Source organism: Brachycentrus maculatus, unplaced genomic scaffold (assembly GCF_059751285.1).
Source record: "Brachycentrus maculatus isolate JH-2025_06_01 unplaced genomic scaffold, ASM5975128v1 h1tg000396l, whole genome shotgun sequence".
In the NCBI taxonomy this organism is placed as follows: domain Eukaryota; kingdom Metazoa; phylum Arthropoda; class Insecta; order Trichoptera; family Brachycentridae; genus Brachycentrus; species Brachycentrus maculatus.
Genome location: NW_028281145.1, coordinates 1,783,660 through 1,799,969, shown reverse-complemented (window position 1 = coordinate 1,799,969; position 16,310 = coordinate 1,783,660). Strand labels below are relative to the sequence as shown.

The window sequence follows — 16,310 nt, the reverse complement described above, 5'->3', positions numbered from 1 at the left end:
GAGAGGGACTTACATATTTCTTAATTCAACACATTTAAACAAAATAAAAGATGCATTTATCAAAATGGTATACATGTAATTATTCTTTTTACAAGGCATAATTTTTATTAAGCTACAATATCGTAAATCAAACCTTTGCAATACATCACACAAATAAGAAAAAAAATCATGGAGAGTAATTATAATATTATTTCATTAATTGATTCGGCAGTCACATTGTGGTAAAATCTATTCATTTTTCATTTATGTTTTACTTAGTGATTTTTTTTTAAATGATGCGTAATGCATCGAAACACGTATCACAGTTGATTTTGAGAAATAATGGTATTTACTAAGTATAACTTAAATTAAAAATATATATAATATTATTGGTAAATATTCGTACTTTTTTGTAAAACGTGCATTATGATCCTATTCATTTCATGTCTTTTAAGACGTGGCCACCCTCAAGAACGGCTACTGAACAGCTTGATTCGATAATATACCTTGTTTTTACATTTTTAAAAGAGATAAGATTTAACAAGAAGGCTAACGCAATTTCGTACCGGATAAGGGTTGGAAATGGAGTTTCGATTTGTCGGGATTTAACGTTCCAATTCTCTCTTTACTTTATGGAAGATTTCTATAGGTAACAGGTACCTAGTATTCTAAAAGCCTCTTAACACCTCGTGTTTGTACCGACGGACTAAAATATTATGCTAAACAAATAAATAATAAAATCTTTGGAATTTTGTTTTTAAAAAAACTTTATGGCTGTGAGGTGTCGGAACATAAATGTGGGTTTTCTCCGGCGATGCTTGTCTGATCGAACCGAACTCAAAATCACAATAGACATTTTATTTTTATCACCTAAGAAATATTTATACGCGATACGCTAAAATTTTAAAGATGGTGTAACTATTTTTTTTATATCCGTCGAGACTTTAAATTAGTAGTCGGGTATGTATGAGAAAGACAAAGGTAGAATAGACAATGGTACGGTACTAAATACGTCTTTCCGCGTAGTGCAGAGTGCCGAGCGCCGAGGGCGACACGATGAGAAATTAGGTCTCCCGAGAGAATGCCGTAGAAAAGGAAGAAATAAAAAGCGCATTTCTTGCAGTTGGCGTTTCATTTATCTCCCGGAGAAGCGAGGCGCGGCGCTGTTCTTCCGAAAAATAATTATCTCTGTAAATGGCACGGCAATCAGCACTCTTCGCGTTGTCTTTTTTGGGGCTCCGGGCAGCTGCCAGCCGCCATTGTCGGAGCCGCCAGCAAAAGAAATAACAGGTATATGGTTTTGGCCGAGCCACCCCGCTCGGACTGCCGATCAAATCGGTCCACTTCGGCAAAAGGGTCGAGAGGAGCGCGAGGTCGGAGAGTGACGCGTAGGGGTAGAAGGGACGCTCGCGAGGCGGTGGTCCTCCCTGCCCGGAAGGCTGCGGCCGCGGGAGCCGCCCGCGAGGCCGCTACCTTCTATAATCCTAGCGCGACAGAAGCTAATGCGACGCGATCATCATCCCTCAAAACGGAAACTCGGATGATCGATGGAGCGGCACGAAACCCAAAAATGACAAAATCAACCATCTCCGGCGGCGTCCGTTGGTATTTTTTTCGACATCCGCGTAACTGGTTGCCGGCAGCAGGTTGCGGGCCTGTTAATGGAAGAATACATTAGGTGTTGCAATCATCATTTCCATACTCGTATTTACGCGCGATAAAAGCGGCATAACTTTTATGGTCGGTTTTGCAAGTTCTTTCAGCGCATTTTATGGATGTTTTCGATAGAAAAGAGATAATCGAATACACGATGTTATGTTTCTTGTCTAATACTGTTTCGTTGAATAAGATGACACCACAAATACATACGAAATAATATATTAACAAATCGCATCGTTACAATAAACATATTTTCATGCTTTTTAAACATAAACTTTTTATGAAAAAATAAATATTTGTAGATACAAAAATATTTCAATTTAACAATATTTTAGGTATTTGTTTGATGTTGGAAAATAAGTATAAAATAGTGGCAGGGCGGGGGGTCGAACCTAGAGCTTCCGACTCAAAGTCCACTACACTAACCACGGGACCACAACCCGGACATCATTTATGATATCAATAAAAATAAAATAAAAGGAATAAGCAGTTCATTTTCCATATCAGAGAATGAACAAAATCAAGGATAATAATTAATAAAAAGTAAATACTTACATTAAATTCGTTAAATATAGGACATCACAGGCATCAGGAAGCTGCCTGTGTATTCCTAGACTTTATAACTATGCCCGACTATATTTTATTTCCCTAATTAAATAATACACTCATGATCTAACGCAGATAATAAAAGTATTTTTTTGTTTAAATATTTTACTCTGTATCGCCGCCCGTTTTATTACTCGTATCAAATTTCTAAAAACCGAGAATAATTAACGCTTTTTTACGTGAATTAAACTTGAATCACTCTTAAAATTGAGTTGGATTAGCATATTAATCGTTCTTTTCGATATAAAGTTGATCAAGTTACTAATTCTCGTGTACGGAACTTGTCGATACGATACGAGTACACACATACACACTATATATAGGCAGGTATTTGGAGGTGATGTAATATAATGGTGAATAGATAAGATGCCTATTATTTTAATAAAATGGTGATCAAAAATTTGTTAAATGTTTTTGGGTCAATGACACATCTTTTATGAAGATTACAACTATGCGAGCGAATAAAATGTAAAACAAATTGCATTCACAATGAAACGCCCTTGAGGCAGTTTTTTTTACGAAAATGTACTATACAAATTTTCCAAAATTACTACTACTACTACCATCATGCTGTTTCCACGCAGGGGTAGCCAGAGAGGATGGAACGCTATACTCTTCTGTCCTGACATACGTTCCTCGCTTCCTTTACATACATACATCTTATCATAGATGCCCTCCGATTACGAGGACTTTTGACACCACTAGATATTAGGTTCTGATTGATATTATCGTGTCTTTTTCGGCCGTCCTCCCTCTCTTCTCCCGCTCACATTCGCCACATGTACTTTCTTAGTCATTCTATCGTTATTCATTCGCTCCACATGTCCATACCAAATGAAAAAAACAGTGAAATGTCCGGAGTATAAACGCGACGTTTCTGGACGTCTGGCAATCCTACGAGTAGTTTAGTGCGATCTTGACTTTACGAAGGATGGAAACGTGCCGACGTTCACATACCATGCCGTCCGGAGTTGTATGTATGTTTTAACATACCATCCATCCCGCAAACCTTCATAAAACTATCCACGTTCGCAAGTTTGTAAAAAATATATATCTACTTATATGTATTCCTGTTTTCCAGCTGCCTGACATTTATAAAATAGAACCCAGTCAGGGATCCAAAATGAATGATCTGAAAAATACTTTATTGAAAGATTTCTGTTTGTTTGATTAGTTATATTTTCTCATTTTTTCCTTTAAAAATGCTTCATACCTTACTTTTTTTTAATGCCCATTTATTGTACCTTGTATTGCTTTATGTTTTACATTTTGCCCTGTGTTTTCTTATTCGTTTTTCAGTCTTGTTAACCTTAATCCCGTGTCCCAAAATGAGTAATGGAAATTATATATATGATATTATGTATATATATGACTTAGGTATGTATGTGTAAATAAATAAATAAATAATTGGAAAATGCAAACTGCTTACCGGAACACTTGAAGTCATTTCTTAGTCAGTCACCTGTCGCCAATTTCAGGAATGCAGTTTTCTGAATACATTGCAAATATTAACGAATACATACTTGACACGATGGTTCATTAATACTCGTAAGATTGCATATTAAATCGATTATGACATTAATTTACATACTGGAGAGATTTTTTTGTTTGTTTGTTTGCGGAACGCGGCTATTATTAGCGGAACGGTGGCCTAAATCCTCAAGTTTGCGAATTAAATGTATGGCGCTAATGAAATAAATATATATTAAATTACAACGTACTCATACTATCGTCCGTATCACAAAAAGTCAACAAAAGAAGGATTTGATTATATTTTATACAAGTACAGTAGAACTAAAATTATTCGAACTCCGACTGTACAAATCACTATGTATCCGAATGTTTTTCATAATTTCAGAAAAAAGGAAGACGGAAACGTACTGCGATTCGAAACATAATGATTCTCTCCGTCCTTCCTTCCGCGAAGCAACCTGTCACTATTAGCATTTAAAGCTACTTTTAATTTGCTTTTTTTCAAAAACAACAGCTGGAGGCACGTTGCAGAAACCTGGGTGAGGACCTATCCGACATCGGATCCGTGTTAGTTCATAAGAAACTCTCACGAGCGGTGGTATCATATATGATTAAAATAGTGAAGGACATTGGTAACATAAACCAAGCTAGGACACAAAATACCGAACTGAATTTATTTTTTACCTTGCTTAATATATACAAGATGGATAGATCATTAAGTGGATTTATGTTTCTTGTAGCTAAAAAATGTTTTATTTAAATCTGTGTTTGGAAGAGAAGGGATAATCTAGTGTGGGCCAATCAGGACCTTCTCAGCATTTACTCATTTATAGCTGGGAGAAAACTACGTAAAATTCATCAGGAGAAGCCGGAATGCTGACTGTCGTCAACAGGCCTTCCGTTCCACTAAAAGACGGTTCGGCATTCTGTATCCTAGCTTGGTTTAAAGTGGAGACTGACCGGAGCATTTCGTCGTAACATAACGTCGTAACATCACTCGCGGCGAGCATCTGAAACTATGGATGGAGCGCTCGGCTCGCTGTACTGACTGCCTGAATGCTCGCATCGTAACGTGTTACGTTACGACGAAATGCTCCGGTCAGTCTCCACCATAATAGAACCAATGTCCTTCGCTATTTTTTATAATGTATGATACCACTTCTCGTGAGAGTTACTTATGAACTATCACGGATCCGATGTCGGATAGGTCCAGCAACGCGCCTCCAGCTGTTGTCTTTGAAAGATAGTCTATATAAATGAGGGCAATGCATCAACATGTGAAAGACATCTTGAGGCTCGCGGAGTGCCGTAGTCCGACGGAAGAGTGCATGCAGTGGTCGTATTATCGTTGTACGTCACTCTGGGGATGCACTCCAGAGCCGGGAGTCCGCCTTGCGTCCGCAGCACGCCGCCCTGCGTCCGCCGCAGCGGCCGCCGTGACCGCCCAAGGTCGCGGCCAGCCGGCAACAACGCCACCAAGGTTCATTTCCCTCCATACGGGCGCCATTACGCTTTCATTTGCATGCGAGACGGGGACGGGCGTACGCGCTGCGTCGCGCAGACAAGGACGGATGTTGCACGTACCTACCCACGTGTACACCGCTACTACGAATAGCGTAATTTCATTTTATTTATTTATCATTTAGTCTGTTAAAGATACAATTTAATTCATGAGTTTATTTATTTTATCATATACATATTTACTAACTAACCATCAAGCCGTATCCATGCAGGGGTAGGCATAGATAATAGAATGCTACACTAATCTGTCTTTGCACACAATCTTCGCCTCTTCTACATTCATACATCTTCTCATACATGCTCGCCGATTATTCCGACTCCTGACCTGACCACTTTCAAGTTTTTGAAATACTTCATCATTCCAAGTTGTGATCCTGATTCTATTACCGACTACATTCCCCTCATAAATTTGTTTGACTATCCTTTTTTGTGTTGACTACAAATTCAACCAGACTCCCCCACATCGCATTGCACGGCCAACCCCAAAGTAGACGACTCCCGGGCAGACCGCAAAAGAGATGAATTGACAGCAGCTGGGAATCAACATCGCAGGATGCTAATCGCTCTTAAAAATAGGCCACAAGGCCTACACCAAAAAGAAGAAGCTTTAATTATTTTTTGACCTCTAAACATAGATGAAGAAGAATATTAATATTAATTTTGTTGATCCGATTCAATGAAATGTCAATCCTAGTAAACAATGCCACTTGTGGATCGAGGTGCCACCCCTCGCTACACGCGATAAGATTGTCCAATAAGAGCTATTTTTATGCAAATGAGTCGTGAGATACCGTTCTACTCATATATATTACCCACCACAGTACCTATTCACATGGTAGCGCGTGCTAACGTCTCACTATTTGCATATTATAAAAACAAAATACGAGTGTGAGTCAGAAATTAATCGCATAACGATAAATTAAAAGTTTCTGACACATGACCATTTGTTGTTCGCCGCCGGAGGATTTCATCTCAAATATGTATCTAATACTACATTACAAATGTGGAAGTCCTCACCAAAAGTTACATTTCCGATATTACACAAAAAATCCATCAAAAGCAAATCTGTTCTGTTTAATGTGTTCTATCGAAATCTTAATTAAAGTTGCGCAAAACTTGACTAATCCCTTGGTAAACCAATATGAAATTATTAAATCGCACCAAAACGTACCGATTTTACAAGCTAGAATTTATTCCTGATTACTTAAAATCATTTATAATGAAAATTTAACGTTTTGGTGAAGACCTCCACAAATATAATATACATATATTTAAAAACCAAAACTGCATAATATTCCATGCAAAGTTTTACATCGCGATAACGATAGGCCTAGAAATTGGAGGTTTAGTGTTAGTCAAAGGTTAAGTCCACCTCCATAGTGCAGTGGTTAGCGGATTTGACTACCTCCCATAACATAAATATAATTTATTTTTGTTCTTACATTAATTTAATATCACCCTGGAGTGGTACCTGATGCGCAGGACTGATCACCTTGCCTTCACGTAATTGAAGATCAAGATAACACAGTATCGATGGAAACCAAAATTTTATGTATGTATGTATGTATTATTAAAACCCTTATCCGCCCACCAATGGTGCATAGGGCACTGTGTCTTATAAACGCAGTGTTATCATGATTGTTTTACACATGAAGGAAAGGTGATCAGCCCTCCGCTTCAGGTACCAGTCCATGGTAATATTGAATAAATATTACAGTGAAAAAATTACTTATATTTATTTTACCCCCCTTGGGAATCGAACCCGGGACCTCCAGAACGGTAGCCGAGCGTTTTTATTAAATTCAATAAAAAATGGTTGAATAAAACCCCGAGAATGAATTTTGTCGGATTGTGTACGTCAAATATATTTTTTGTCTCCGATATTGAATAAGCCTTGTCTCAAGTTACAATATGTTTGAGATGTGGTCGAAGAACAATTCCCTTTGTATTGTATTTCAATATGGACAATTCTTCGGATAGCTACGAACTGAATAACACTTTAATGAGTCACAGTGAAGTAGGCTTGCGACGAAATGTTTTCTCTTCAAGTATGTGACAGATGACAAAGTTTCATCATAATTCGCGGGTCCTACACGGGAAACGTGAAGCGAACAGGGGGTGTGCGACTCTATATCAGCGGGTGGAGGAAGTTTGTCCCAAGTTTGTCCACAATAGAATGTCACGGAGCGTCGTCCTTTTATGAAGCGAAACACCGAACTTTTCACGCGCGCGTATCGCCATTGCAGCCATTATTCAGCCGAGCCGCATAACTTCATATCAGTTCCACAAAGGAAAACATATTTTTCACGACACAATCGTTACATATAGAGGGGCACAATAGGGACTTTACAGAGGCTCAGTGCGAATACAAGAGGCGGTCCTTTGATACTCTCACATCAAAGGATTTGTTCTAGGCCCAGTGGTTCTCAAATCGTACACCCAGCATGTCACGCAAGAAAATATTTTTTCTTAAATAAATGAATATTTGATTCCTTTATCGGAAAATCTGGAGGATGGATCTCATTGCCTTCATATGTGTAATTAATGCGTGTCCTGCGCATCGTTCGGGTGTGAATTAAACCGAAGAAAGATTATAAATTACATCCGATTACGAGGTTGTCTTACATTAAAAACAATTAATTACACATATTTCCACATTTACAGGAAAATTTTATTATTTTAAGGGGCTATATTCGATAACCCGCACATAAAGTTTCGTTAAACTCACCTAATAATACTTTAAACAAATTCTAAATAAAGTGTTATAATGTTCTTATCAACAGGTAAAAATGTTAACTTTGTACAACACCTGTTCTCGAAACTAGTCGCGTTTACATAAATAAACTCAAAAAGTGGTCTTACACAAATGTTTTATTCTTTATATTTAAATCACCATGTTATTCCACAAAATTAATTCCAAATCAATAAACAATATCGAATATTGTTAGTCATGATTGCAAAATGTTTTAGAATGCATTATTTATTTAGAAATGTAGCTTTCATTTTGATTCTAGAAGTTGGCTTTATGAAATTGAGAGGTTTCTGGAAATAGAAAGAATATTAGGAAATACTAGGGAAAAAAATAATATTAGTAGGAAAGGTTGTGAATCTATGCAGGTTAACAGTCACCACAAGACTACATACGACTTGTAGTATAGAACATAATACTGGAGAAGGCCGCCCGCGTGCACTCTCTCCTCTCCAAGCGCTGGATCCAGTACCCGCTACGGGTACTAGCAGCCGCGGCCAGCTATCAGAGATGATGAAACATCAAAGGAGCGCCAATACACGAGCGTTTATTGTTGTCTCTAGGCGGTGGGATTTATTTGCGACGAAACAAAAAAGACCATTTTTAATGGCCTTCTCACATCTACGCAAGAAATTAAATGGCAACATCTACTGCTACCCATTATTATAATATACGACAAACCCAACAATAAACATATATTTTAATACGATGTTCTAAATCATTGTTCCACAAAGTGTGTGCCGCGGCACACTGGTGTACCGTGTTAATTAGTTGGTGTGCCACGGAATAAAGCCTAGTGTTGTGAAAATAACACAATTGCTCCAAATTTTGTTTGCCTGTGCCCAGTAAGTAGGCTCACATTTCGCATTACACATAATATGTTAAATATGTTACCATAATATGGTAAATATGCACCTTAATTTGGTAGGTGTACCTTGAATGGAAAAAGTTTGCGGAACACTTTTCTAATAGAATGAATGTCATAAATAACACTTATAAATATAATATATAGCTAAATATACTGGAAACTCGTAAACAGTCGGAACAATGTTCGTGTATTGGTGTTAGTGAGGACTGATTGAAACTAACACCAACGAAAGTGAATTAATCACTCAACTAGGATCAAACGTTTTCCCCCCTTCTTATTGACGTACTTAAGTAGGTGATCGTTGAGATTTTATTTAGCTTCAGCCTGTCAGCTCATAATAAGCAGGATCAGAAGAGACTGGATATCTAAAAAACACACGCTTGTATACAATAATGAAATAGGCATTTAAAAAAACTATTTCTATATTTTTAGTGTTATCGCAATGCCGCTGAGTTGAAAAATACAATAATTATTGTCTAATCTCAAATAGCATTTCGTTTGCGATCAACGTTAAAGACTAATCGCTAAAAACTATTTTCGCCAGTTTATCTGCGCCGTCGAGTGGCCACTCGAAGGTAATTACGCCGATTGAAAATGGATCAGAGAGAAGCGGTCCGAATGGCAGAAACAGCCGCTCCGTGGCAACAGATTGATTACGGCTGCTGACAGCGATTATCGGGGGGATACAAAGCCGAGATCAAAGAGCTGGTTCGAGTGTCACCGCTCACCGCTCGCCGCTCGCCTCCTGCGTCCCGTGGACCGCGTGTAGGCAGGCATACGATCCTAGATCTAGAACTGGGAGCTGCACGAAGTATGCCACTGGAATGTCTTGTGCAACTGGTATGCGCTCGGCGCGGGATAAAAATACACCGCACTCGCGTTATTTATTCACAGCTTCCATGAACCGTTGAGCTATTTTTTGTAGTTAATTGTTTAGAATAGAAACGCAATGATATAATACGTATATAACGGATGTTATCAGTATCAATGTTTGGAATACCGATGAATACCGCAATATTATAAACATTGAAACTTTATTCGAAGACGTTCTCGCAATAAGAAACAGCTGGCAACATCAAAACGGCAGTGCGCAATCAGTGTTGAATCCTTATCAACGCTAAGTAGGTACATATATGTTTACCGAATGAAATTTCAGCACTCGAGGTAAAGCGAATTGATTAGCGGAGATTTATACGGTCGAGTGTTCCGCAAACACCATTATTACAATTAATTGATCCATTATATACTAGCCGAAGCCGAATCTATTTGTTCTATAAACGCATTTAGAGAACAAGGAACCGAGGTGGATAAACAAAACCACGGCTGATCGATTAGCTCGCTCGGATACCACCGGCGATAGGATGTCGAGACTCAGCTGTTTGAATCGTGGATTCTCGTTATTGTGCAACGTATTTTAAAAGAAAAAATAAGTCGAATCGTATTACAAAACCGGAGAACAATAGACACGTGTGCGCATAATCAGCGTGCCCGCATCTACGAGATTTATATATTATTGTCTGACGGTTCATGTGGGTAGAGACTTCGAGGGCGGTGTTACTCGATACGACACACGAATCACTGGATCTAATCAAAAGAAAAATATATTACCGGTGACGAAGACAATTGAGAGAAAATTCAGAGGAATATGAGAGTTAAACAAACTCAAATAATAAATTACAATAGCGTTTGCTTTAAACGAGGTGGTGTCCGGGGTCTCGACTCTACCGATACTTGTAAGAGGAGATTAATGGACCTGGAGGAAGCTAATGATTTCAAACACATGATTGCGCCGTGATACTAAAAAAGGTGATCGATGCGAATGAAATAAAGGTCTCCCGCATTGAATACCGAATTCTCGAGGATCCGAATCGAATGGCCAAAACGTTATGCCACAAATGAATGTTCGCGGGTAATTTTTATCTGCCGTTCGAATCTCAACGGGTGACAATAAAATCCGATTTCGTCAGATAGTCGTTTGGGTGGGCTCCAGATGGGTGAGGGTGGGAGGGGGGGAAGAGTAAATATAGCGAAGTAGGTACTAAGTATAGGTACCCTGGCGCCGCGGTGTTGACAAACTGTATTTCCGTCCTCAGCAGCTGCTTGTCTTCCGTCTTCCCGAACCACTTTTCTCTTTACTTCCGAGGGACGAATTACCAACACGGCATCAACTTATACCAAGATAATAAAACTATATTTTGGCCTTGTGAACACATCGACTCCGGAAAGCAGAGATTTTTTGATAGGCCATATATAGCAATATTATCTCAGTAATTTTACAACAGTCTAAAAAGGCGTCGCAACATAGTACTTTTTATAAAAAAAAAATTATCATAAATTCTTACCCCACGTATGCCGTAAATGAAATATCATGTACATAATGTTAAAAACATAAAAATTAAGTAATAAATTTGGATAATTTATATAGGGCTATTTTCGTAAAATACCACCTCAAGAGCGCTTATTCATATTTATTTTTATTCGACTAATCGGCGTTTACCATATAAAATAATGTGAAAATAAAAATGACGGGTGGATAATATTTTTTTTTATATACTTAATACATTTTTTTAATTTACTACTACTACCTTTACGAAAATGGCAAATTATCCAAATTTATTATTTATTATTATTACAACCATCACGCTGTTTCCTTTCAGGGGTAAGCAGAGGGGATAAAATGACACACTCGAATACTACTTTGAAATACAGCTTAATTCAACAACTTATTAGAAATTTACAATAATATTGCACGATTATAAGACCAAGCAGGTTAAACGCTGTGTTGGTGTTATTTGCACTGATATTGAGGTATAAAACATCAATGGTTTGGAAAGCAAAACTTCTTACTCTCAGTTTTCCACTTGAAAGCTAGCGAAATACATATTTGTTGAAATAAATACATATTAAACTTGGGATGCTAATTTGCAAATCTAACTAGCCACATGCCATATGTCTACCTCCGTTTGAAGTGTTACACGTTATCTTACATACTGTATGAAATATGTATATATTTAGTTCTGCCAAATGTTTACAAATTCCAAACTACATACCTCGATCGCCTATTAATATGCCCGCCTTGTAATTACTGCTAGAATGCCAATTAATCGCGGTTTCCTTTGATTATATTTACGCATTATACAATGGAGTGCACAAATAAAAGTATTTAGGTAAGATATTATTCAAATTCAAGTAAATAATCACTATCCACGAACAAATATAAAGCATTTTTTTCAGAATAAAGTTTACTACTAAATAAACATGACCTTCAATTAGTGAAACACTGAAATATCCCATAATCAAGCAAATATGAAGTACCTACGTATTTACTATTTTTTTTCAAAGGCAACATTTTCGGGTAACAATTTCGATGATGCTTTGGGCAAACGGGAGTACAATATCTTGCAAATATTGTGAAAAAATTCTGTGAATTTTGTGTAAATCATTTTTAAACCGAGCCTGTTGTGTTTAATTAATCAGCTAGGAACGTAGAAGTCAAATTATGTTCGTGTTTCCAACATAGAAAAAATGGCAGATTTGAGAAGTAAAAGAGCACGAAGCGATAATTAGCTGGAGCATGACTCCGGTCTCTGGTCCAGTCCGTCACGCTCAGCGAACTCGCTTTGATGTTTGGGAGCAAAACAAATACCGGCCGAGAGCCAGATTCTTTCTGTACCCAAACAGTGCGCCGTTCTATACACCTTCGGTGCCAGCTGTCGTTGGACTTTGCGTCAAATGGTCTCTGCGGTCTGCACAATACGTAATTGGCGAATTCCATCCCAAAAATAATAATTTGAATCGCTGCGGTGATCGGGGAAATAAAAATCATCGTGTTATTGCTGGCAGACGATCTGAAATTTTTCGTCTTCTAGTATTTATTGAGGCTGCGAATACACCGGTTCCACCGCCAAAGAACTCCAAAACAAAGATTCTAAAATAAATTGACCTTCACTATATTTTCGTTAAATAAAGAAGTTAGAAAAATAATGATATTGGCAACAGTACAAGTCCGATAACTTGCCGTTAACGAGCAAGAAGTCGAATAGGCCAACGACTCCAGCATTCTTCTTGTTCCACGGTCCATAGGCCGCCGAGAGATATTCTGAAGTGATGTCACGAGCGAGAGGGATAGAGAAATGCCTGCCACTATAGCGAGCCATGTCATATAAAACAAAAGCTATCTTTGTTCCAGCGGGTGGAAGAAACGGTGGGTGAACTCGCTGCTCCGAGCTAAACTTAACTAATCTTCAAACAGTTCCTAAATAACGTCATGTTCCACGCCGCATGTTGTGGAATGTAAGTTGGAAGCCGTGATCGAAACACGATAACGACCTTTCACAAACAATATTAAGCTTTTAAAACACTAATATAACATTTTATGTGAGTATGTGGAGTATTTTAGGCAAAATTCGATAAGAAACGGGATTTCTTCTCGAAAGTGGTCGAGTTCAAGAGGGTTTGTAGCGGAGCAAAGCGACCAAAATGCCGAATATGAACAGATGTACGGATTTTTCATATTATTTTTATCTACGAATACGAAACTCTAAGATATTTTCCTATTTCTGACTGGAAACATTTTGGCTGTAATCCTTAAGGGTCGATAAGGTCGAGTGGTCTCAAGAGTCCGCATATTTTACCGAGAATTCTAAAACGAGCTTAGGATTTCTTATGGTTGATCTAGATTCAGCGACAGAACAAAAGGGGTCCCCATAAATATTCATGGGTCTCGGCGCGTATTGTATGTCAACTCAAGGATAATTAGCCGTCTTTATTGTGAGTGTTCGAAGCGTAACTCTCGCAGTAAAGTAAACCAACAATGAAAATTGTAGATTGGTTATGCAACATTAATGTTTCTTTAGAGTTTATGGCACACATGGCGCCAGTTGAGAGTGCCGACCGCGTATGCACGCACACAGCGGACTCAATAACCCATCTACTCCGACTGGACATGCTGCTTTCCATTCTTTACCTCCTCCGATATACATAATTCGTGCTCCGTTAGCGTACTTAGTTTATTGTTTAACTGCACCGAAACCAGCTATCGCTACTTGTATTCTTCGCAATCTCGTTGCCTATTTTTAGCTATGCCATGTGACCTTGCCAAGGCTGCGAGCAAGGTGTTATTTGTGCAAACATATCGCAACCACGTTGAACTATTCCGATTTATGCATAACTTAAATACCACGTTAACACATTTATTACTCGAACTGTGTATGTAAATTTTCTACATAAAAAGAGTACAGGATCGAAATTTTTATGACAAGATGGTACTTTTATATATTTGTAATGAAGCTTAAAAGCATTTATTTAATGTTCGTGGATGTATTTTAGGTAAATAAATAAAATAGAAATGCTCCCATAAACAAACGAAATCCCTTAGGTTAACGAATGTTCCAGGAAGGGAACCGACTAGTTGCCGGTGCAGTAAGCAGCCGGCCGGTCTACTTCATCTATCTTAGGATTGGTTTTTTACTGATCTGGTTCGTTTTATGATCTCCCATTAAATGTTAGACCGGAATGACTATCGTTTCCCGCTAATGTGAAGTCGAAACTCCATTATTCGGAATGTAGATCATTATCGCGGTATTTCGGAAGTCGTCGAACAACGGGTTGATGGTTACCTGAGAACTGCTTGTATCCATTCCGGAACTTGGTCCGCCACCAGCGCACGAGGTGGGCGGCCATGGGCGGCTCGAGGCTGCCGGCGGGGGCGCTGTCCAGGACCTCGTACCACGTCATGCGCCGCCCATCCACCACCCCGCGTAGCAGCGCGCCGGCCCTCGGGAGCCCTATGGTCCCGGCTGGCCGCGAGAGGGCTGCCGCCGCGACCTTCGCGCGTCACAAAGCCGGCGCGGGAGCGACTTCCAGCCCCGCTCGCCTGCACATCACGGCCGACTGGCGGCTGCGGCGACCGGCGGCGACCGGGGAACGGAGACGACCCGCGACCTTCTCGCTCGCTCTCTCCGCTCGTGTATTTCTTCTCGGTTCAAAGCGATGCCGCCAAAACGCTCTCGCGTAGGCCCCTCGCACCGCTCGCTGATGGCCGATAGATCTCCCGGGCCTTATGACTTCCTGTCGCGGGATCGGCAGCGCGGAGAACAAACTCCGATATAACGGGGAAACTAATATACGAACAAAAATTTCACTCAAACGCTACTATCTGTCACCTATTTACGTCAACTATTCGGGAACAAGAATGTCGATGTTATTATTCCTGAGGCCGAGTCGATGGTAGTACGAACCGAACTATAAAACACAGTTTGTAAAACGTAAACACAACACAAATTCACACGGATGTTTCACGGGATGAGAGGCGAATATTCCACAGGTTGGTCACTTAGTAGATGGATAATAGTAATCGCTGACCCAAATAAGTTTGGTAGTGTTTTGAAGACTTAAAATCCCGCGCGCCTGACAGCGCGTTACTAGAGAGCGACACGCAACACCCTCACCGCAGTTAGCTGAAGACTGAAGCGGACAGCGGAGTGGCGCTGAGCGCTACACACAGCACACAGCACACACAGCACAACATTACCAGTGGCGTACCAATTACTGCCTCCCTGTTGATCCGAATCACACTATATTGCATCCGTAGAATGCAATAAAAATACTTGTGGCTTTGTAAGGAAGAAATGTGAAATTATGAAACGTTCGAAGAAAGTGATAGGCGCACTTCTATTTGAGAGATGAGCAGTGACTCATTAGTGAACTAATACTGAGATGTGGTCGTTCTGCCAAGAATGCAGTGTAATGAACATATTTGGTGTTGTTTGAGTTACTAATTAAATTATTGATCACCAAATATTAATTTAAAAAATAATCATTATTGGCTTTTTATATGGAATTCTGACCTTTTGGCGTCCTAGTGTGGTGTTACCACCAAATAAAATAAATTGCCATGATAGTCTTCTCCACAAAGTCCGGTATGTATGTAAATTCTAAGAACAGTTATGGTCCTTATACACTATATTGAGAAACACTAATAAAATTCATCAAGATCGCTAAATTCCGTATTTACTGTTGATTTTATAGATTTTTCATTATATTAAGTTTTATACTAATTTAAAATCATCCCATGTGTATCTAGATTAACCAAATTTACCTACGTATTTTTTGTCAATTCTTCTTCTTCTAACCCTTATCCGCACCTAATGATGCATAGGGGACTGCATCGTATTGACGCAGTGTTCCTTACATGAAGGCAAGGTGATCACTCCTGCGCTTCAGGGTAATATTATATAAATATTAAAGTGTGAAAATTACTAACATTTTTTTCACCCCCTCCCCTCCTGGAAATCGAACCCGGGACCTCCAGCACGGTAGCTCAACACGCTAACCATTACACCATGGAGAACAATTTTGTCAATTACTTTCATATTATTATTACTTGAAAACCTGGCACAATCAGGAATGTCAAATACTTGAAAGCGGCCGGGTCAGAAGTCGTTATAATCGTCG

General features: G+C 39.1%; 1 protein-coding gene across 1 annotated transcript in view; it reads right to left on the bottom strand.

Annotated features, from left to right (window-relative positions):
* Positions 1-15,322, bottom strand: part of nkd (NKD inhibitor of WNT signaling pathway naked cuticle) — a 37,426-nt gene extending 22,104 nt beyond the window's left edge. Inside the window, exon 1 of the mRNA XM_088270820.1 lies at positions 14,474-15,322. Within this exon, the coding sequence (XP_088126946.1) occupies positions 14,474-14,591 (118 nt within the window). The 5' untranslated portion in view covers positions 14,592-15,322. The remainder of the gene's footprint in view (positions 1-14,473) is intronic.
* Between the last annotated feature and the right edge of the window lie 988 nt (positions 15,323-16,310).